The sequence below is a fragment of the Vombatus ursinus genome, unplaced genomic scaffold (genome assembly GCF_900497805.2).
Source record: "Vombatus ursinus unplaced genomic scaffold, bare-nosed wombat genome assembly UNPS02009573.1, whole genome shotgun sequence".
Classification (NCBI taxonomy): domain Eukaryota; kingdom Metazoa; phylum Chordata; class Mammalia; order Diprotodontia; family Vombatidae; genus Vombatus; species Vombatus ursinus.
The window spans coordinates 25,762,718-25,786,213 of NW_020949351.1; the positions used below are offsets into that span (position 1 = coordinate 25,762,718).

Below are 23,496 nucleotides of genomic sequence, written 5' to 3' on the forward strand. Positions count from 1 at the left end.
CTGAAAATGAAAAGACTAGAAGGTCTTTATCATAATTTTTTAAAGAACTCTATTGATGCAATGTTTGCAAATCACTGAAGCCTAAGGAAAATAATGTAAATGGTTCATTATTTAGCTTATTGAACTTTCCTGCAGTTAGGTTGACGGATGATGCCAATGTTTCCCAATCACCAGAGTACCATTTTAAAAGCATTTTTTATTGAATAAAGTGCTTGGAATATTGCACCCTGGAGCTTTATTTAGGGAAATGGTTCAATTGATGTTTTCTTTTTAACCTCAGCATTGACCTATCACAACATATTTGGTTAATAAGCAGCATTATCATTTAATAGACTTAACCAGTTTTATATATTATACTTCAGCAGTACATCATTACAATCCTTACTTTGTTTATGGCTCTGGTGTCATCTTGGTCTTTGGTAAGAGGGTAATTTATTAAACAGAGCACTTTATTTTCTGAGTCTCTGGGTACTATCCAATTTTGTATGTTTTTTATTGCAGTCTCACAGAAATTATGTCTCAAAACATAAGCAGATTGCATTTCCTTTTCCCTGAAGATACAAAAGAACCTTTTAAGTTACCTATCAGTGTATAAAAGTGAAAAGTCTATTATAGAGATAATGAATTGCTATGCAAATTAATGTTAATCCTTAAAGATCATCAACATATATAAAGATCGAATATAAATTTTAATCCTTAAAGATGCATATATAAGCACAGACACATATATGTCTATAAAATCACTAATCACAGTGATGTGTCATTTGTGACGTCTTTAGTGATACCTGGGTTAAAGTATAGGAAGTGGTGGGATTATTGAAGTAGTAATGCATAAGTAAATGATTTTGTATTCATAATGGGAAGCCTACTTATGCCACACTCACTGTTTCTTATGATAAATGATCAATAGTTCATTTTCTCCAAGAATAGGAAGTTTCATTGGTCTGTCACTGCAGGTACAGCGTGGCAAACAGTGCATATACCAGGAGAGCCTCATTGACGAAATAAAAACCCATTCTTGGCCAATTGTTGTAGTGTATGTTCCAGTTCAGTTATGGAAAGCTAATGTAGAGCTAATGTAATGAACAATCATAAAAGGATATAAACTAAGTAGAGAAAGCAATGAAGTGCAAAGGTCACGATCCCAAACCATTTCAAGCCATGCTATGAACAGGAACCTTTGAAGACCTTTGGCCTCTTTTGGGCAGGAAGGATTGATTAGCCATGATTTTTAATGACTGCTTACTCTCATAAACTAGCTATTTTATTAGTTACACTTTTTTTCCTCTCTGTGGTCAGACTACTAAATATCTCAAATTTAGGTAGGCCTAATTTTTAAATATTGGTTTAAACAGTGGTCATCATTACCATATTCTAGCATTAATATACAAATGCCATTTTGCTAAATAAAAAAAAATTGATGACAAGATAGAAAGATAATGATCTTTTAGAAATAGACAAAAATGATTACAGCAGTGCTTTTCTTTTTACACAAGTAAGCCGTACTGTGTGTGGCATCCTATATTGTTTAATTCATTTTATTGTGTGTGCTTATTGAAGCAAGACTAATTGTGGTGTTTTGTCAATGTATTTGTGAGAAGCAAATAATCACCAGTGACATAAAAGCATCACTTCTATGACCCTCAAGACCAATAAAGAATAACTACTCCGTGGCTTGTCTTGAATATTGACTGTCAGTTTTTCCAGATGATCAAACTGCATTTTCTACTAATAATTCTATTATATACTCCAATTCTTATGGCCCTAATCAAAAAGAATATGATGTTTCAGTGGCAAAATTAAGATATAGTAAAAAGTATATTGTCTGAGTGACACTATTTATGTATTTCTGTAGAAATTGTAGATCATTTGAGAAAAGTTTGCCCTTTAACAATGAAAGAAAGCAATATAGAAATTCTTGAAAACAAATGGAATACAAATTGCAAAAGAAGTAGTATATTTTCTCATATATGTTGTCCCTGGTACAATACACGGACACTTGAATACACTTTCTCAGCATGGATTCCCAATGTGAAAATGGGTATGTTCTTGTTGAATAAATTGATTGTGACAAGATTATTTAAATATGTTGCTATCTGGCCTGTGGGTGAGACTTAGTTCTGTTTCCCCACTTAGCTGTAGATTTAATCATATTTAAATTCCCTTTCTCCCTTTGTGCTAACATTTTCATTTTTAATAAAAAGTTCAAAATTTTAGTAGCTCATTCAGAAAATCAATTGAAATTTAATTAAACAAAATCTGTGGGCTACTTTATTTTAAAGTAGATATATGTATGTATAGATAGATATTGATGATGATAATATGTATATAAACAAAATTTTTCAAGTAGTCATTCTCTTTCCTTTATAAGGAAAAAGAAAAGGCGTGGGAACTTTTTTTTTCTATCTCTTAATAATGTAGGCAGAGTCAATGCTTCTAAGCATTTTTCTGATTCTGTTTGCAACGTACAGATAAAATTAAAATTTTCATTCATTGATTAGTTTCAAAAACATAAAACATGACTCATCCTGTTCTTTGTCAAAGGACAAAAGTATTCCCTCCCTTTTCTCCATTCTTTTGTCATGAATGTGCTTAATCACATTACACTTTAAATTCCATGAAATATATTGAATGACCTATTGAAATGAAAAATGTTTACTTGAGAGAGTGTGAAGTCTGAGGCTTACAGATTTCAAGAGTAATCAGATAAGACCAAAATTCATTATTTTCAGGGTCACTCAGCAGGTAAAAGAGCAAGCCTATACACCATGCTTTTTGCTAATGTCTCAGCTATTGATGTAGCACTTGCTCTTTCAAGTTTCTAAAATTGGGTTTGACTATATTAGACAGATTCTTCTAATTGTCATCAGTATATAGACTGTGATGTTTTAGAACCCTGTCATAATGTAGCTGAGTGTTATATTGTTTCTGAGATATGGATTATCATGTTGCCAAAAACAGAAATCTCCACATAATTCGTATATCCTAGTGTGACGTAATTATTCTGTATTCAGGTTAGGATATGGATTGGATTCTTTTCATCAATAAATATAGATGAGGCATCATGATGCATTATAAAGAGCACTAGATTGGCTAGCACTCTGATTCTCACAACATGCTACCAAGCCAACTCCCTGCAATGTCTACCACCTACAGTTAGAATGGGAAAATTAAGTATTTTTGTTTTATTGACCTAGGCTGATTATCAATAAATTATTATCACTTATATTGGTGGTGGATCTTGGAGGGAGGGGAAAACTCAAGGATAGCAAAAGTATTGAAGGAAAAGGGAAACTAATGGCTAATAGGAAAGTATTCATTTTGCAGGTTTTAGAAGAAAAGAAAAGATTAAATTACAAAGGCCAGAAATTATATTTAAACTTTCATAATGGCTCTGGTTAAAACAACAAAAGGAATAGGAATATGCCTCCTTAAGCCTGAACTTCAAAGTAGATTGGGAATTACCCCTGATTTCTCAATCTAATGATCTCTAAGTCTTCAGAAAGTAAAAGTTTCTAGAGTGGTTATGAAATATTATATAGATATTAGAATTGAATTTTCCCTGACTTAATTACTTATGGTAGGGAGAAGGGCATGAGTAAGTGTGCAGTGACAGAAATGAACATATATATATGTTTCAGAAAAACAACAGATAAAGTTAGAAATACAACAAAAAAGAAGCACAGAAAGGGTCACAGAGCAATTTTGTTACTTATTAAATTTGTTGCTTATTAAATTGTTTATTATTCATTATTAATAATTCATTTCATTGATTGAATATTATAATAATTTATTATTAAATTTGTTGCTTACTAGATTTCATATACTTTTTAAAAAATCTAACAGAATTTCATAATTTCTTATCCTCTTTTTCTTTGCACACAGTAATATTTGTGTTTGTTGATTTTAAGTTCATAAAACATTTTAAACGAAAGGAAATAACTCCAAATTTTAGGGAAAAAGATTATTTTATTTGTGGTAAATGTTATCCCCTTTCCTTTTATTGTTCTTTTTCTTTATTAAGTAGGAATTTAATTTCTCTCCTATGCTTCTTCCCCTCCCCCCCAAAAAAGATAGAAAAGCGTAATAACAAATATGTATAGTCAAAACATTTTTCCTTATTGGCCATGCTCAAAAATGTATCATTCTACATTTTTAGTCCATCTTCTCTCTGGCAGGAAGTGGGTGGCATGTTTTTATCTTTATTCATCTAGAATCATGGTTTATCATTGCACTGATCAGAGTTCAGATAAAAAGATTTTCAACATTGCTTTTCTTTATGATGTTGTCTTTATTATACAAATTTCTCTCCTGGTTCTGCTCACTTTGCTCTCCATCATTTCATATAGATCTTGACAATTTCCTTTGAAACTGTCCATTTCAATGTTTCTTACCTATTACATTACATTCTTATTCCATAATTATCCCCAATAATTGGGCACTCCCTCCCTTAGTTTCTAGCTGTTTTGTTTTTGTTGTTGTTGTTGTTGTTGTTTTGCTATGAGAAGAATTGCTGCTATAAACATGTTTGTGTATTGAGATCCTTTTACTTTTTCTTTGATCACTTTCAGGTAGAGGCCTAGTAGTAGTAGTATCACGGAGTATGAACAGTTTAATGATTTATAGGGCATAGTTCCGAATTGCTTTGCAGAATGTCTAAACCAGGAGTGGGGAACCTGCAGCCTCAGGGCTACATGTGGCCCTCAAGGTCCTCAAGTGTGGCCCTTTGACTGAATCCAAACTTCACAGAACAAATCCACTTAATAAAAGGATATGTTCTATAAAACTTGGACTCAGTCAAAAAATTGGTTTAGACTCTAATCCAATTCACAGCTCCTCCAACTATTCATTAATGTGCTTTTTTTCCCATTGCCCCTTAAATATTTGCCATTTTCTCTTTTTTCATTTTTGCCAGTCTGATGGGTATGAGGTGTAATCTCAGAGTTGCTTTAATTTGCATTTCTATAATTATTAGAGATTTTGAGCATTTTTCCATATAATTGTAGATAGCTTAGATTGCTTATTTTAAAAACTGCCTATTCATATCTTATTTGTCATTTGGGAAATAGCTCTTATTTGTATAAATTTTAATAACTTATATATCTTAGAGATGATACTTTTATCAGAGAAATATACTGCAAAGATTGTTTTCATAGTAACCTCTGAAATATCCCTTCTAATATTAATTTCACTGCTCTTCTTCAAAATCTTTTTAATTTTATATAATCATAGCTGTCCCTTTTGTCTTCTGTGACCCTATTTCTTTTTGGTTATGAGCTCTTCATCTTTCCATAGATCTGAAAAGCAATTTCTTTCTTGGTCCTCTTATCTGTTTATGATGTAACCTTTTATATCTAAGTCATGTATCCATTTGGAATTCATCTTGATATATGTGACGTTGGTCTATACCCAATTTTTAGCAAACTTTTCCATTTTTCCTAGCAGTTTTTGTCAAGCACATCCCCTAGTAACTGTGGTCTTTGGGCTTGTTGAACAAGACATTTACTTCTCTGTGTTGCATACCTAATATGTTCCACTGATTTTACCTCTCTCTCTTAACCAGTACCAATTGCTTTGATGATTACTTCATAGTATAGTTTAATGTCTAGTGCTGTTAATGCCTTTCTTCTTCCAAAGAAACTTTGACTCTACATACTTATCCTCAGGTCATCTAAGAAAAAAAGAAATGACAATTTGATGGCTTAAAGTCTATTACATAGGATTTATTACTTAATTGCTATGTGCCAGGAAATGTTTGCAGCTTCTTCCCTCAAGGAGTTTATATTCTACTGAAGTTTATATTCTACACAGATAAATTTGGTGGGGAGAGGGAATTAACACTAAGGGGTTTAGGAAAGGCTTAATGTAATAGATGAACCTTAGAAGAAGCTAGGGATTCTAAGGTGTAGAGGTAAGGACAAAGAAGTTTAAATTTTATCCTGGAATTATTATTACTAAGGAGCTATTGAAGCTTTTTGAGTAGGGGAGTGAATTGATCAGATCTGTCCTTTGACAGCAACACTTTGGCAGCTGTGTGGAAGATGAGTTAGAGAGGGAAAGTACTGGAGTCAGAGAGAGCATTAAGAGGACATTGCATTAATCCAAGCTAGGGGTGATAAGAACTTGAAATAGTGGGATGATCATGTAAGTGGAGAGAATTGGTAGAAGAAGAGAGTTTGGGGTGGGGGATGGGAAGGTAAACGAGTTCTGTTTTGGACATTTTGAGTATGAGGTTCCCATGGGACATTCAGAGATGTCTGACAGGCAGTTGGTTATGAGAGACCAAGCCTCAGGAAATATGCTAAGGTTGGAGCTAGAGACCTAGGAGTCATATGTATAGAGATTATAATTGAGTTATTGTGGCTGAGGTTTAGCCGCATTGTTTCCTGCACTGCGTAGAATGTACCCACACCTATTATATCATAGCTTCTTTGAAATAGGATGTGAAAAGTGCCGTATTAAGTAAGATGTCAAATCCAATGTTATACCTCTGGCAGGAGCTGAGGATTCTAAACTTCCAGGATTGGGAATAAGTCCTACCCACATTTTTAAAAAATGCTTGTCAGTTACTATTTGGGAAATAAAATTTTATTCTTTAAATCTCATTTCACAGAATATTTCATAGCATTTCTTCCTTTTTGGTTAGCTGAGTCCTAATAAGGTTCTGATGATGTTAAGGGGACCAAAGATATAGATTTGATGTCCTTTGGAAAGGGCCAGTATTCTGATTCTTGCTATTCCACACCTTCAGCTCTATCTCTAATCCAACTCAGTCATGGTGATTCTTTGGATTTGTGATCTCATCAATCTTGTGTTTTTTCTATTAGGGCATAACACAACTCACTAAACCTTCTTGACACTATGCAAATCTTGCCTATGTCCTTCCATACATCCTCCATAGCTTCTCTGCCTAGTCCTCTGGTGACCATCCTCTACATTTCTCAAAATTCTCTAGATACTAATGCAACATTCAGGCTCTACACTACAGTCTTCATTGGTGGAGAGAACATTGACATCATCCCATGATACAGTAGTTCTATCAAAGTATTTCTTTGACTTATATAATTTTTAGTAATAAACAGACTCATTCTTAACATAGATTAAGGAGTTATATGTGTTTAGTGCCTTCGATGTGGAGAGTCCTGTGGTAGGCATTGGAGAAGTTACAAAATTAGGATAAGATAGGATACTTGCTTTCATGGAAGTTAAAAGTCTAGCAAGAAGCATGCTGAGTTACTAAAAACAGTAACATTTCAAATGCAGTGTTTACAACAATATTTTTGTGCTTTCATCCTTCAAGCCAGAAACCTGGCATACAGACACAGTGAGGAGTGATTTTGAGTATTGTATGTATGTATGTAGATACACACATTATATTGTTCTATCTTTAAGTCACTTTGCTAAGCACTGGGAATATGAAAAAAGGGCAAAACTGTTCTTGCCCTCAAGGCGCTTACTTTTTGATGGAGGAAGATAACATATAAACAGCTACATACAAGATATATACAATATAAATGGAAGGTAATAAGAGGGGAAAGCACAAGGAGTTAGTGGAGAGTATTTTCTTAGTTATTTCTACTAGTTGCGGACTTAATACTCTAAACAAGATTTGGTATTTTTCATTTTAAGTTAAATTGATAAATGTGTTTAATTATAAATGTTATAATTTAGTTTTGAAAGATAGGTGTTACTGTAGTACAAAAAGTATTGGGCTTGGATTTAGGACAGACATGGTTTCAAATTCTGGTCTCTGTACTAGCAGTACAATCATGGACAAACAAAAATAAGCTAAATTTCCTATTTTTTAAAGTGAGGATAATAACACTTGCACAGAATAGATGAGGAAATTTCTTTAAAAACCTTTAAGTGCTGTATGAATGTGAAATATTCATAAATATAGTAACAATAAACAGAAAATACTTGACGTTTATGAACATTATAAATTATATACAAGTATAATTAAAATCTAGTGGTGTCTTGTTAAGTGCATGCAGGTATGTTTGGATACATATGTATACATACAGATATATTAATTTGCAAAAAATATACATGATAGTTTATAATTAGAAGTAATACATGACTAACCAGAGTAGAAAACAAAATATATTTCATTCATCATCTTCTGGTTATTTTTGTGTTTGGTTAATTTAGAACTTAGTAATTTAATTATTATCCATTGGCATTGGCAACAATGGTTTGCTTGAAAGAAAGAGGTAATTAAAAGCAGTATCTGAGAATCAGATACAAACTGCAAGGCAAAGGTCACCAAAGGGCATTAAATTAAACAGCTTTTTTAAAAATATGCTCTCCATTTTGTAATTGTTTAACATGATTGGCTAATGTTTCTGTTAATGGAATTTTAAAGATTTTAAGAGGCCTTCCTTAATTTAGTATGTAGTTCATTCTTTTTACTATAAAACCTAATATGTTTTCCAGAATGTATTTTATAGATAATGTCTGTATTCTTAAATCACATACTGTAATTCTACCAAAGCCTAATTAGAAACCTCTACCTGTTAATAATTGGGTAATGTTTTTAATTTTGCCAGGAAAGGAGTGATTATGTTGAAAATGGAATAGAAAAATCATTTAGTAGCTGACCTTGAACCCTAGCTGATCATCTTGAAAATCTGCGTACTGTTGGTTACAAGGGAAATTGGGCCAGATAAACCATGAATGCAATTTAAAAGAAAAATACTAGCTCATATTTCCTGTTTAGAATAGATCAGTAACAGAATCTTCATAGAAAAGAGAGCTCATTTATGTTGAAAATATTTTATCTGAAATAGAGCAATACTCACATTCTCTTGAAATCTCTGATAAGATACAAGGTAAGAAACCACTTATTTTTTGTGAGAAGTCATTTGGTGCAGTTGATAAAGAGCTGATCTTGGAGCCAGCGAGAGTGAGTCTTAGTCTCTCCTTTGACATGTACTGTTTGTGTGACCCTGGGCAAGTCACCTAACTTCTTAGTTCCTTAGGCAATTCTCTAATTATAATTCTACAATTATAAGTAGTAGAAAAGGTGCCAGTCTGCATTAGTAGAGGAATACTTCACCAGGGAGTTCCCTGTATCAGTGAAATCACACATCCAATACCTGTTTCTATCTTTTTTGTACTTGTATGCCCATTTTGCAAAATGATGATTACATCATCCAGTTTGTTAGGGAGACAGTGACTAATACCTCTAATTCAATTTAATCATTTAACAACAGGTAACTTTTAAAAGGTAATGTTTACATCAAAGATATAGCAAAAACAAGCATAAAAACATTTCCCCAACCTCAAGGGGCATAATATCCCCTAACCTACCTTGATGTCTCTGGAGGCAATTAGACTTATAACCCACCAAGTTTACATCCAAAGGCATTATCCATGACAGATGAACCCTTCCACTAGGTTTAAGTCTCAAAATTCGCTCTCGATATCTTTGTTTATTCCTCAGAGTATTGATGCTGGACTAGCTGCAACAACTGACCTGGATTTTGACTCTGAGATCCCATCTATCTATCTCTAAATCAGGTTCAAAGACTCTACTCCCTTCACTTAGAATTGAAAAGAACAAATGAAAAGGCTGAAAAGCCTTTTATATGGACTCAGTAGAGGAAGAAGGCCCTTCTTTTAGATTGTGAGCTTGTTAAGGACAAAGAATGTCTTTTGCCTTTCTTTGTATCCACAGAGCTTATCACCGTGCCCAGCACATAGTAGGCTTAGTATAGGCTTTGACTGACTGCCCTGTATGCCATCACTAGATGCTATCATACCCCTAGAGCACAGTTGAAGGCAATGAGATGAAATAGCAAAAAGTAGTCAGAATTAATAGGCTTTTGAATATCTTGAGAGCCAATTAAAGAGTCCTTTCCCACTCCACCAGCACTTTGCACGCGCGCGCACACACACACACACACACACACACACAGTTTTTATCATGGTTTTCCGATGGTAATGCTTCTTAAATTATCTTTCTTCAAGACAGAAGGAAGTTCTAAGAGAAATATAGACAAATAAGATAGTTTCAAAAGTAACATTTTGACTTCGTTATACAGCTTAAAAAGAAAGCAAGCTATATGTATTAGAGATTCATAGTCTCACATGTAATCCTTTTTTATTCTGCTTTTTATAGATGAAAATGTTCTTTTCTTTCAGCAAGTGTTAAAAAACAATTTTTTTAAGAAAAAAAAGTTTTAAATTCATATATTGTTTCACCAGTTCATTTTTTTAAATAGGTGTCTCACTTGTTCTAAATTTAGTCTTTTGACTTTTTGCTAATATTTCTTATTTTCTCATTGAAACGCTGAGTTCTCTCTGTTCCATTCTGTTTTTCAAAATGTCCACTATATGGGTCATATTTTCTATCTTCTTTAGTTTTCTTTTTTCTTTTGAAAGATTATACACACATATACACACACATATACACACACATGTATATTTCAAGAAACAGCTTATTGGATAGTTTGACCAGAACATAGCTTATATTAAGGGGGAATAATATAAATGTCTGAAAAAGAGAGATGAAAACCTTATCATGAAGCCTTTTAAAATACCAGGCTAAGGAATTTCATCTTTATCTAGGTAGTCACTGATGATTTTTGAGCAGAGATGTAATGGCCAGACATGTGTTTTAATAATACCAATTTGGCAACTGGATGGATTGGAGAGTAGAGAATTTGTGGAGGCAGGAAAAACACTTAGGAAGTTTTTGTAGTAGTCCTGATGAAAGGTAGCAAAGGCCTGTATTTAGGGTCATACAAAAAAGTTTTAAAGAATCAACTATACTTAATAGGTTCCTGCCCTTATCACCACTTTCCCACTTCTGATTCTCTTGGACTCTGGATTTCAACCACCATTTACTTCACTCGCTCTTTTACAACCTAACAGTGATGTCTTAACTGCTAAATCCAATGGTTTTTTTCCTCAGTCCTCACCTTTCTTTTCCTCTACTACTTTTGACACTTTTCATCCGCTTGCTGCTAGATATTTTTTCTTCTTTTGGATTCTGTGACCATCATTCCTCCAGTTACCAAGTTCCCGACCTTGGAGTCATCCTGAATGAGAGGTACCTAACCTTTTTTTGTGTCATGGACCCCTTTAGCAGTCTAGGGAAGCCTATGAATGCTTTCTTGGAATGTTTTCAAATGCATAAAATAAAATTCATTAGGTTTAAAAGGAAACTAAGTATAATGAAGCATAGTTATTAAAAAAAAAATGTTTTTTCAGCCAAAGACAAGGTTTCTTAGAACATCTGTCATATTGGGCAGACTTAAGGAGTCTGAATGTAAGCAGTGGCTAGATTTTAAGAATCTGAGCATCTTAATGGAGACAAGATGGATCTTATATACAGAAAGACTGTGGGGAGTGACCAGGTAGTTTGGGGTGACTGGAGGAGGAATCTAAGGAGGATCTGGATGGGAGTGGCCAGTAAACTGAGGTAAACAGAACAGCAGTGGCCAAGGGAGAATGCAGCCTAGCTAGGATTAAGGGTGGAAAATGGCCTGGGGCCATAGGGAGGTAAGATAATGGAGAGCTAGGCTAGATTCAGGATAATAGAATTGGGAGATTGCATGTAGCCACAATGAAAGGCCAGTTGATAGGATTATAGCCTCAGAAGAGATTTGGCCATGTGGGAAAGTCCAGGGTTTTTCTTTTCTGGGGTCCAGATCCCATCCTCATCATTTCCCCCTCAAACAAATGGGACCCAAATTCTTTTGGGGTAAGAGGCGAAGGTCTCAGCTTCTGAAACTGCTTCCTGCTGACTAGGGGCGTAGAGCTGTCCCTGCGTCGAGGGGGTCCCAAAGAGGTTGACTGCAACTGAGCACAGCGTGTATCCAGAGAATGATGGCAGGGCATTGGCTGGTACCTGCTGTTTGCTACCAACTGTAGGTGAATGGTCCATAGTCTGGAAGACACAAATCTAACAGAAAAAACTGCAAGGCCCAGATGTGACAAGATAAAACATCTTTAGCTCTGTTTGGATTCAGATAATTCAGTCTTCCAACCATGAAGTATCAAATCCACCTCATAGTCAGGTGGGTAGCACTCCTTTTCAAAGGAACATAATGGGGAAACTGAGCCCAGAGGATTCCATCTTAGACTGAGGCTAAAATTGTCCTCAGCTTTTCCCAATGCTGGCTTCCCACTGATGCAGTCTAGAGGTTAGGGGTCCTGGAATCCCAAAATCATGACACCCAGGTCCTGACTGAAAGAATTTGACCCAAGCCTTCTTGCAGCCAAAAACAAGGTTTATTGAAGATTCACAATATTAGCTAGATTCTTAAGGAATCTGAGCATCTATGGACTATTGGCTAGATTCAAAGAATCAGCGCATCTTAATGGAGACAAGATGGACCTTATATACAGAAAGACTGTGGGAGGGATCTAGGAGTGGCCAAGCAGTTTGGGGTGACGGGAGGAAGGGCCTAAGGAGATCTGGATGGGAGTGGCCAATAAGCTGGGGTGAACAGAACTCCTGGGACCTGGACCTAGTTGGCCAAGGAAAAATGGAGCCTAGCTAGGAATAAGGGTGGGAAATGGCTGGGGGCCATAGGGAGGTAAGACAATGGAGGGGAGACTGGGTGTAGCCACAGTGAAAGGCCAGTTGATGGGATTATAGCCTCAGGGGAACACCAGAGATTTGGCCATGTGGGAAAGTCCAGGGTTTTTCCTTTCTGGGGCCCAGATTCCAACCCCATCACCACCAGTATCACATTCTCTGAGTAGCTTGTGGCATTTCTTTCAGATGGTAGATTATTGTTGATTATTAGTGGATTATTATGATCCATCAGACAACTCAAAATAAAATCCTATGAGCTTTTACCTCACACAGCAAGTTCCACTAATCACAGTTGAGGAAAAACTTTTCCAGGATTTACGTCTCAAACTTAAATTTGTCCTGGTGTAAAAGGCTAATCATTAGAGATTTCTATACACTTGGAAATTCTCAGCAAGTTATACCTAACCCGAACAAGCTTTTTGGCTAGTTTACACATTAAAACAATAACGAACAGTAGCCAAATTATTTTATTGATAACCAAATTATGAAAAGTTGCTTGACATAACTGATATAAAGAAACAAATCCATTACCAATCAGGTGACTCATTTTTGTTAAATTCATTTCCAAATTACTTTACGCAGAGAATCAACATCTCATCATTAACAGTTAAAACTACAAATTTAAAAGAGCATGCTTACCCAAGTTTGGAGGCTAGCTTTGATGGGGTTGGGATCTGGGCCCCAGAAAGAAAAAACTTGGACTTTCCCACATGGCCAAATCTCTGGCGTTAGCCTGAGGCTATAATCCCATCAACTGGCCTTTCATTGTGGCTACACTCAATCTCCCAATTCTGTTACCCTTAACCTAGCCTAGCCCTCCCTACCTATGGCCCATGGCCATTTCTCACACTTAATCCTAGATAGACTCCATTGTCCAGGTCCCAGGAGTCCTGTTCACCCCAGCTTATTGGCCGCTCCCATTCAGATCCACTCCTAGATCTCTCCCACAGTCTTTCTGTATATAAAGTCCATCTTGTCTCCATTAAGATGCAATGATTCTTAGAATCTAGCCACTGCTTGGATTCATATAATCTAGCCACGGCTGGGATTCTTTTAATCTAGCCATGGCTCAGATTCTTATAATCTAGGCACTGCTTAGATTCCTAAAATCTAGCAACTGCTTACTCATGTTCAGACTCCTTAAGAGTCTGCCCAATGTGATGGATGTTCTCATAAACCTTGTCTTTGGCTGAAAGAAGACTTGGGTCGAATTCTTTCGGGCAGGACCCGAGTGTTGTGATTTTGGGGTCCCAGCACCCCTGAACCCCTAAACTTCATCAGCTTCTTTACCTTGAGCAGGATGTGCTGAACCTGGGTGCTGCGTCCAGGCAAAGGTTGCCCCAGGACCCAAGGCCATTGCCAGTGAGACCCAGACTGTAGCTGCTGCCCCTCCCTCTTCCTTCCTTTCCCAGGTGGGGGAGGGTGAAATCAAAAGTGAGAGGTAAAGGGTGAAACTGTCTTCTCCTATGAGAGATAACATACCTTCTTGACTCTAGGGAAGGGAGTGGGAGAAAGAAGTGACCAGGGTTGTAAGGAGGAGTTTCAAAACTCCTTAATGAGTAATCACAAAACCTCCAAAATCTGCCAAGATATTTTTAGCTGTTCTAACTTTTCCCGGTAACCTCCATGAAGGAGGATTCAGGGGTGTAGAAGGAAGGGAGTAAGTAAGGCTCAGGGAACCAAAAAGCAACTGCAGTTTTCCCCAATTCTCTAACCCCTAGAGAATTAACCAAATTGGGCATACACTTCCAGATAGGGCATCTGACCTTGAGCTCTATGCTGCGGAAGGTGTACCTAGGTCTAGTATGGCCTCAAACCAACCCAGTGGACCAAGAGCCTGAGAGCATCAGGCCCAGTGTGAGACAGCCACATAACTGTCTGCCTGAAAAGCACCTCCAAGCCTTGGTGTTTGGAGAGTGACCCAACTGTAGAGCAAGAAAAGGGGGGAGAGAGACTTTACATACCTTCGGTTCTTGGCTGGAGAAGAACTTGGGGTTAGGTAGTTTCCCCATATGGGCTGAGGTTTAGGGGTGCTGGGACCCCAAAATCAGAACACACGGATCCTCCCCGAAAGAATTCGACCCAAGCCTTCTTTCAGCCAAAGATCAGGTTTATTAGAACATCTGTCATATTGAGCAGACTCTTAAACAGTCTGAACATTAGTAAGCAGTGGCTAGATTTTAAGAATCTAAGCCTATCAAAATGTTTTTTTAAAACAAATTAATGGATATCAGGCTAGGAACCCTTATCCTAGACTCCTGATTATTAATAATCTACCTCCATTCATTTGACAGATTTTATTGACTCTGCACCCACATTTCTCACAGTGTTCCTTATCTGCCTATTTATAATGTGACCACCTCACTAATTTAGGCCCTAACATCTTCTCACCTGGACTATTGTAATAGCTTCCTAAATGGGCTCCTTGTGTCAAGGCATTCCTCTCTCATACTCATCCTGCATACAACTGCCAAAATATCTTTAGGCACAAATCTGACCATGACACATACTGCCCCTTCCCCAATCAAAAACCTTTAGTGGCAACCCTGTTTCCTCTAGGTTAAAATCTAAGCCTTCTAAAATCTGGCCGCAACCTACCTTTAAGGCCTTATTTCACTTTCCTCCCCTTAATATGCTTTATGTTCCAGCAACCCTGCACTAAACTCAATACTCAATCTCCTACTTCTTTTTATGTGCTCAGGCCATCCTTTGTGCTTTCTGTATACAGTGTCCTCAACTACATTTCCCTATTGACTGTGTATTAAACTCTGAGAGTACTTACTGTGGAGGAAAGATTTAACCAAAACGTGAAAGTATCACATATATAAATGATTAAATGTACTGTTTATTGCTCCCTAGAGGTGGCTGAACTAGGAGTGATGGGTACATGTCACAGAAATATTTTTGATTTACATAAAAATTTTTTCCTAACAACTAATTTCATAATTAGAGCTTTACAAAAATGGAATGAGTTCTCCACTACAGGTCTTCATGCACAATCTGGATAACTATTTTTTGGACATGTTAAAGAGAGAAATTATTATTTGAATATATTTGGACAAAATGAACTGTAAAATACCTTCTGATCTTTGATTCTGTGAAAAGTATTTATAACTAAAACAGAAAACTTGTTCTATTTATGTTTCATTTTAATGTTAAAGTGCTGAAAGCTACATATGTACAATCAGAGTTGTGAATTGCTACTGTAAATAGGTCAGCCTGGTCGATTGAATTAAAGCAATGGTATCAAACCCAGCCTAACTAGATTAAAATATAATTGGGAAATGTTTAACAAAATAAAAATACAGTACTACCTAGATAATGTTAATTTGTGGTTTTCTAAGTCAATAAATAAATAAGTCTAATAAAGCAGAGTTTTATAGGGATCCATTTCTGTTTTGAGTTCAATACTGCTGAGTTAAAGCATAGCCTTATGTTGGAAAATAAATGGGCATGAATTCAGCAGACATTTTTTTGAAAGTACCATATGTCAGTCTACTAGTTATTTTTATTCCACAGTGACTCTAGAAGTTATTTGTATTTCAAAAGACTTTAAATTTCCAAAGTAAATTTAATTTTACTTCATATAAAACCCTTAATCCTGAATATTATGGCCAAGGAATGTTTTTCCATGTTAACTCTTTTTTTTTTTTTTTTACTTAAAAACTTACTACTTCAAGTTAGATTTTAGAAAGATCAGTAATTTTTTCTTAATATAACTTAAAATTATTTTGAATATGAATTTCTCTTTCATATGATTCTCCTACAGAGAGAGATCATCAATACATAAGAAAAAACATGGTGTTAAATATAATGTTCTATATCCATAGGTTCCTCTTCCTTAGCAAAGAGGGGGCAGATTTCTCTCTCATGATTCATCCTATAGAGAGAGATGATCCTTCAAATGATCACTGTTTTAAAATGTATGGCATTTTAGGCCAGGTATAATGAGCTAAAATGACTTTGCTACAAGTTACTAACTCAAATGGGTTGTGAAGCCATGCATAAACTAAATAATAAACAGATGTGAGTCACCAAATATAGAATGCTTAAGCCCTAGCTGCAATGGGACACAAATGAGATGATAGGGTATTAGAAGAAAGATACAATTTACAGGTCAAAATGTAATAGTAACCTTTCACTGAGTAAATTGAAAATTAACCTTGGGAGTATGGAATCATTTTCAGCTTCTATAGAAGTATTATTGAAGAAAAACATATTTTAAAGTGTCTTCGTGTGATTTTGAACATTTAAAAAGTGCTTTTTTTAAAGTGGCCATTTCTTATACTTTTGTGTATTTTTCTGCTGCCTCTATATCTTTTATTGGTGCTGACAGTCCCATTCACTGACATTAGTAATATGCTGTAAATTATAGTACTGCATTATCAACACTGTGATTTTAGCAAGTAGTGTAGCTCTATAACTTTGTAACAAGCAGGAAACTCAGAGGCAGAGTTCTAATTCCAACTGCTTTCAGTGACTCACAGGGTGACAAACATGTTTATAGACTTAGAGTTCAAAAGGACCTTAGAGGTTATCTCTGACCTACTTTCCATCCAATATAGAAATCCTTCCTATATCCTTTCCTTGACAGGTGTTTACCCAGCCTCTGCCTGAATTTTTTCCAATGAAAGGAAGATTATTTTATCAAACATCAGGTGACCTATTCTATCCCTCTGATTTTATCATTTTAAAAATACAAAATCACCGGGGTTTGTTCTCAGTATTCATTAGTACAGGTCTTACTATCTTTCAAAATTTGAGTTTCACCAATTTGAACATATATAAAGTGTTCAAAATTTTTGAGAGGAAAACTTACTTTTTTAACTATAACATTGTTCAACTATAATATTGTTTCTCCTAAAAAGTTTTTTTCTAGAAAGAAATGAAATATTGATATTTTTTAAAAAAGGAAAAATCAGGTAACTTAGTAAGGAGATATATTAATATACATGAAGGAACCAGAAGAAATTCTCGGTCTCTTGGTGCACTAGAAAGAACAGCAGTCAAAAGATTTGAGTTCTAGTCCCATATTTCTTCCCTTTGTAATGATGGAAAAGTCAGTTATTTAACCTCTCTTGGCTGCAGTTACCATGTATCAAATTAGATGACTACTAAGGACTCTTATGACTCAACATTCTGTTACGTATCTAATCTTTTATCAGTTGCCTAGTATAGGAGCACTTGATTAGTAAATAACACAGGTTTCTTTTTTTTAATCTCCTGTTTTTGTATTGCATGGATTTCCCCCTCTATCACTCTCCTTTCTCCTTTTCAAAAAAAAAAAGTAAAGAGGAGAGGAAAAACTTCAGCAGAAATGATCAATACATAAGAAAAAAAAATATGATGTTAAATATAATGTTCCACATCCATGGGTCCCTCTTCCTCAGCAAAGAGGGGGAGATTTTCTTCTCAGATCATTTTTTGGAGGGCCAAACTTTTTTTTTTTTTTAATAATTTCACAACCTTCAGTTTTGATTGTTTTAATTCCATTTATGTTGTATTTATCCTGTATATTGTTTGCCTAGCTCTGCTTACTTCATATGGGGCCAGGAAGCCAGGGTGGGGGGAAGATATGTGTGTATCTACATGTTTTTCTGTATTCTTTATGTTCATCATTTCTCACATTGCAGTAATATTCTAGTACATTCATGTATCACAATTTATTATAGAGGTTTCTATAGGACAAACAAGCTGGATTAATTCAGGTTCTATATAACGACCCATCATGTAGATTTTTAATTTAAATTCAACACATATCTGTTAAGTGCCTACTTGTATGCAAAACACTTAGATGAATATATGATCTCATTGATGTAGGTACTCCCTTCAACTGTGATATTACCACTACGTCATACTTTCTCACGTGTAGTTATCATCTGTGGCCTTCCATATAATTCCATATCTTCTGTATCTTCCTTAGGGGAGCCAGCCAACATTCTGGATTCTTTTCATGATTCTTTTACTGTCACAGGAATACCACTAGAGCACTTGAGCTGTCCATTTTCTGGCTTTTATACTTGTTTTTTTGTTGTTGTTCAGTTATTTCAGTCGTGTCTGACTCTTCTTGACCCCATTTAGGGGTTTTTTGGCGAAAATACTGGAATGGTTTACCATTTCCTTCTCCAGCTCATTTTATAAATGAGGAACTGAAACAAACAGGGTTAAGTGACAGAGTCACCCAGCTAGTAAGTGTCTGAAGCCAGATTTTAATTCAGGAAGATGAGTCTTCCTGACTCTAGGCCTGACACTCTACCCACTACACCACATAGCTTCCCCTGTTTTCATGCTTACTCCTTGACTAATCCATACCCTTTTCTGTTCATAAATTTCCTTGATATGTGTTTCTGTGCCATCACTTGTGCACACGATATCATTAGTAACATGGTACAGCCTATTTCTATCAGCCATCCATTTTTTCATTGCCCTTTGGGTCACCTGTCATTTTTATTTTTAAGAGATCTTTGTGTTCTGTGATTTACAGCATCACTGGGAAAATGTTGGTGTCAGAGAATCAATGAATTCTAGAGTTGAAAGGAACAACTTAGGCCATTTTGTTCAGCCTATACTTCAATAGGTATACAAATCCAGCATTCTCATTTGGCTTTTGCTTAGAGATGCCATAGTATAATGGAGAGTCCATTGATTCTAAAGTTAAAGGACTTTGATTCAAATCCTGCCCCTGACACTTTCTGCCTGTCTGACTTGGGCATATCACTGAAGCTTTTAAGGCCTTAGTTTCTGCAACTGAAAAATGAAGATGTTGGACTATATTCCCTCTAAGGTCTAGATTTACAACTCTAAATTTACAGTCCTAATAATCTTGTGACCTCTAGTGAAGGGGATCACATTACTTCTTGTGGCAACCCATTCTAGTTTTGAGTAGTTGTAATTCTTAAGAACGTTTTCCTTACTCAAGCCTAAATTTTCCCATTTGCACCTTTAGTCAATTACCAAGTATTTATTAAGTGTCTACTGTGTTCCAGGAATTGTTGTAGACACTAGGGATAAAAAGACAAATAATAGTCCCTCCTCTTAAGGAGTTTAAATTCTGTTTGGAGAGACAGCATGTGTATGTGTATATACAGAATCAACACAAAATAAATACAAGGTAGTTAGGGAAGAATGAGGAAAGACTTGATGTAAAAAGTGGTATCTGAGCTATGTTTTGAAGGAAGTGAGGGATTCTGTGAGACTGGCATGAAATGAGAGAACATTCCTAGGCTGAAGGCAGGCCAGAGACAGCCAGTGCAAAGGCCCAGAAATGGGGGGACATGGAGGGTACTGTGTAAGGAACACAGGGAAGGCTGGCTTGGCTGGACCATAGAGTATAGGAAGGAAAGTAATACATTGTGAGATTCAAAAGGAATGTTGGGTTCAGGTTATAAAAGGTGTTAAAAGCCACACTGAGGAGTTTATATTTTATCCTAAAGGCCAAGGGGAGTTTATTGAGTAGGAGAGTAACATGATCAGACCTGTGCTTAAGGAAAATCACTTTGTTAGCTGTGTGGAAGATGGCATTAAGAAGAGAGAAACTTGAGGCAGAAAGACTAAATTAGGAGGACACTGCAGAAGTGTAGGCAAGAGGAGATGAGGCCTTGAATTAAAGTGGCAGCTTTGTGAGTAGTGATAAGCAGATGAATACAAAAGATATTATAGAAATAGAAATGGCAAGATTGTTAATTGAGAATAATTTTCATCCATTATTCCTAGTTCTACTCTTTAGGCCCAAAGAGAATATGTATAGCTGCTCTTTTGTTTGACAGCCCATCAACTTACTTGAATATAACTATCCTGTCCTCAGCCCCGTCTTTTTTTTCCAGGCTAAATATTCCCAGTTTTTGTCATTCTACCTCTAGATGATAGCTGCAATTCTCACCATCCTGGTTACCCTCTTGGATACTTTCCAACTTATCAGTGCACTGCTAAAATGTTTTTCCCAGAATTGAACACTATGCTCCAGATGTGGAATGACCATGGCAGAATATGGCAGTAACAATTTCTGACACTGCCTTTCTTAATGAACCTTAGGTTTCCTTGGCCTTCTTGGCCTCCATATTCTGTTACTGACATATCAGACTTTCAACTGAAAACCCTAGATCTTTTTCAGGGGGAAAAAACTGCCAGCTAAATACACATCACCTTGTGAACTTCCCTTCTGTTGGTTGAGAGTTCTGGGACTATGGGTACAGAATGCTGTTCACATACACTTAGGCAACTGGATGGTGTAGTAGAGAGAGCACTGGGCCTTGTGTCAGGAAGACCTTAGTGCAGATTCATCCTCTATACTACTTTGTGACCCTGGGCAAGTCACTTAATCTCTATTTGCTTCAACCTCCTCAAGTGTAAAATGAGGATAAAGTGGCACCTACCTTGAAGTTTTGTTGTGAGAATCAAATGAGATAATATTTATGAAGCACTTTAGCACAGTGTAGTTGTTATATAAATGCTAATTTCCTCCCTGTCGCTCTATTGAGTCACCTGCAAAAGAAATGGTGAAAGGCACTAAACTGTTCGTGCCTTTTAACGTGGCAATATCAGTAGCTATAATCTGTCACCAGGCCCATGTTCAAACCATTTCCAGCTTGGTAGAATTAAAGCTAATGCTTCTCATACAAACCCTTGAGAATACAGAGTCACTTTCCACCAAAATGAAATATCAAAGCAAGATTTTAGTGGAGAAAGTAGAATTGAGTAAGGTAAATTATATAGTAAAACTGAGACAAAACACATCCCACTAGTGGTTCTCTAATTACCCTCCAGGATCAAATATAAAATCCTGTTTGGCATTTAAAGTCCATAATAACCTGGCCCCAGTCTATTTGTACCATGCATTCCTGCACCTACTCTACCATCCAGTGTGCCACTGGCCTCCTTGTTGCTCTTTGTAAAGACACTCTAACTCTAAGTTAGTCTCTAAGCATTTTCACTGACTGTTCCCCATCCCTTCTCATCTTCTCCTCCTGACTTCCCTGGCTTCCTTCAAGTCTCAACTAAATTCCTACTTTCTTCAAGAAACCTTTCCCAGTCCTTCTTATTCTTAATGTCTTCTGAGATTATCCCAGATTTATGCTCTGTGTATCTTGTTTGCATGTTGTTCCCCAATTAGACTGTGAGTTCCTTGAGAGTACCAACTGGTTTTTGCCTTTTATCCCCAGTGTTAGCACAGTGGCACATGGTAGGCGCTTTTTAAATGCTTATTGACTGTTAGAAGATACAAAATAAAAAAATCCTCTTTATAGCATCTCCCTATCTAAATTATATAAATGGCATTCCTTGTTATCATTAGTGGCCATAAATATATCTGTGGAAACTTATGGCATGCCATTTGATATTTTCATGATTATTGTGGAAAATCATTATAAAGTCAGATGAAACTTTTTTTAAAAAAATACATGAAAAGGCACTATTAAATGAAAATCAAAATCCTCGTGAAGATTTTAATGCTCATTGGTGATTTTTCTGAAGAAACTTTATCCCTCCAGTCATTCATCCTTCTTTTATATTTGAATGCTAAATTATAGGTATTTTAAGTTACTTTAACTGTAGAAGAGTTCTTCTGAGTTAGGTTTTTTGTTGAAATTTAAATATGTAACACTTTAAAAGTAAAGTTGTTTTCAAAGATGTCAACTTCAAAAACATTTTTTAATATTAAAATATTTTCATTTAAGGAATATTCATAAGTGGTTAACTTTCTATTTTATATCTGTGTTATATAGAGCCAGTATAGCTATCATTTTGCAAATTCTTTGGCTTCTGATCAATATAAAAGTTATCTGTTTACAATATCATCAAATCTTAGACTCAGAAATAGAAAGAAGCGTGAGACAGCATCTAATCAGTTCCTCTCCTTCCAGAACTAAACTATGCAGGACTAATAAATATTTGCTTCGTATTAGTCTTCAAAGACCTCAAGAGAGCTAATAAGGAAAATTCACTTCAAAGTATTAGATACTAATTACATTAAAGTCATCATAATGAATAATGTTCTCTTTTTTAAAAAAATAAGGTCAGGTAAACTTTTTTTCATATTACACATCTAAAAAAATACTGTTCAGTACTGTAGTTGAAGTGATGAGCTACCTCCCCATCCCAGCCCCTAATCCTGAGGAGAGAGGGAGGAACTCTTTGAATTCCAAAGCTATAAAACTTTCCTAAATTTGTCATGTCATCATAAACCTTCTGACCTCTACCCTAAAGCCCACCATTTGTCATTGATGCTATTTACATTAGGAAATAATTTACCTCTAACATTTTACATGGTTTTCTTTAGGTAGCTCTGGTGCAGTGGACAGAGAGTGTTGGTCTTACCCTCGTTAACAGGGACCTTACCTCAATGCAGCTGAAGACCCCTGGTGGACAGATTCTGACATACTCTATTCTACAGATTTTTCCATTCACTTCTGAGAGCAAACGCATGGGAATCATAGTGAGGGTAAGTTTTTTAAACTTATTTTGGAAAAATACTTTCTATTCTTCTTCAACATGTACATTACAAATAGACTATTGTGAAATGGTAGTTTCAGTTAATTATTTGAAAGGTTTTATCCTTTAGCATGTAATATTTGATGAAATCAGTAAAGAGCTTTAATCAAAAACCTTATGTTTAGGGTTAGATATAGGAAAGGGACGTTAAGAATTCAATGTGTTCCATGTGTACCTCCCTTATTCAGCAAGGCAAACTCAAGACCAGACAACAATGGACAATTTAGAAATACCTAAACTAATAATCTATTGACAGAGGAATTAATGAGCTATCCTCAGATATAAAATTACTACCTAATAAGGTAAATGGCTGAATATACAAGAATGCTTACTTGTGAATCTTATATGTTAACCTAGGCTGTTTAAAATTAAACAAAAATATGTTTAATTTATTCATGCTTGATGATCATAAATTTACCAAATACACTACTGACTGCTTTTTGAAGAACACATGTCCATTG

General features: G+C 35.7%; 1 protein-coding gene across 5 annotated transcripts in view; it reads left to right on the plus strand.

Moving 5' to 3' along the window:
- ATP9B (ATPase phospholipid transporting 9B (putative)) overlaps positions 1-23,496 on the plus strand; it is a 450,228-nt gene that overhangs the window by 367,892 nt on the left and 58,840 nt on the right. For all 5 annotated transcript variants that reach the window (XM_027852394.1, XM_027852395.1, XM_027852396.1 and 2 more), the window contains exon 16: positions 22,824-22,985. In XM_027852394.1, coding sequence (XP_027708195.1) covers positions 22,824-22,985 — 162 coding nt within the window. The remainder of the gene's footprint in view (positions 1-22,823; positions 22,986-23,496) is intronic.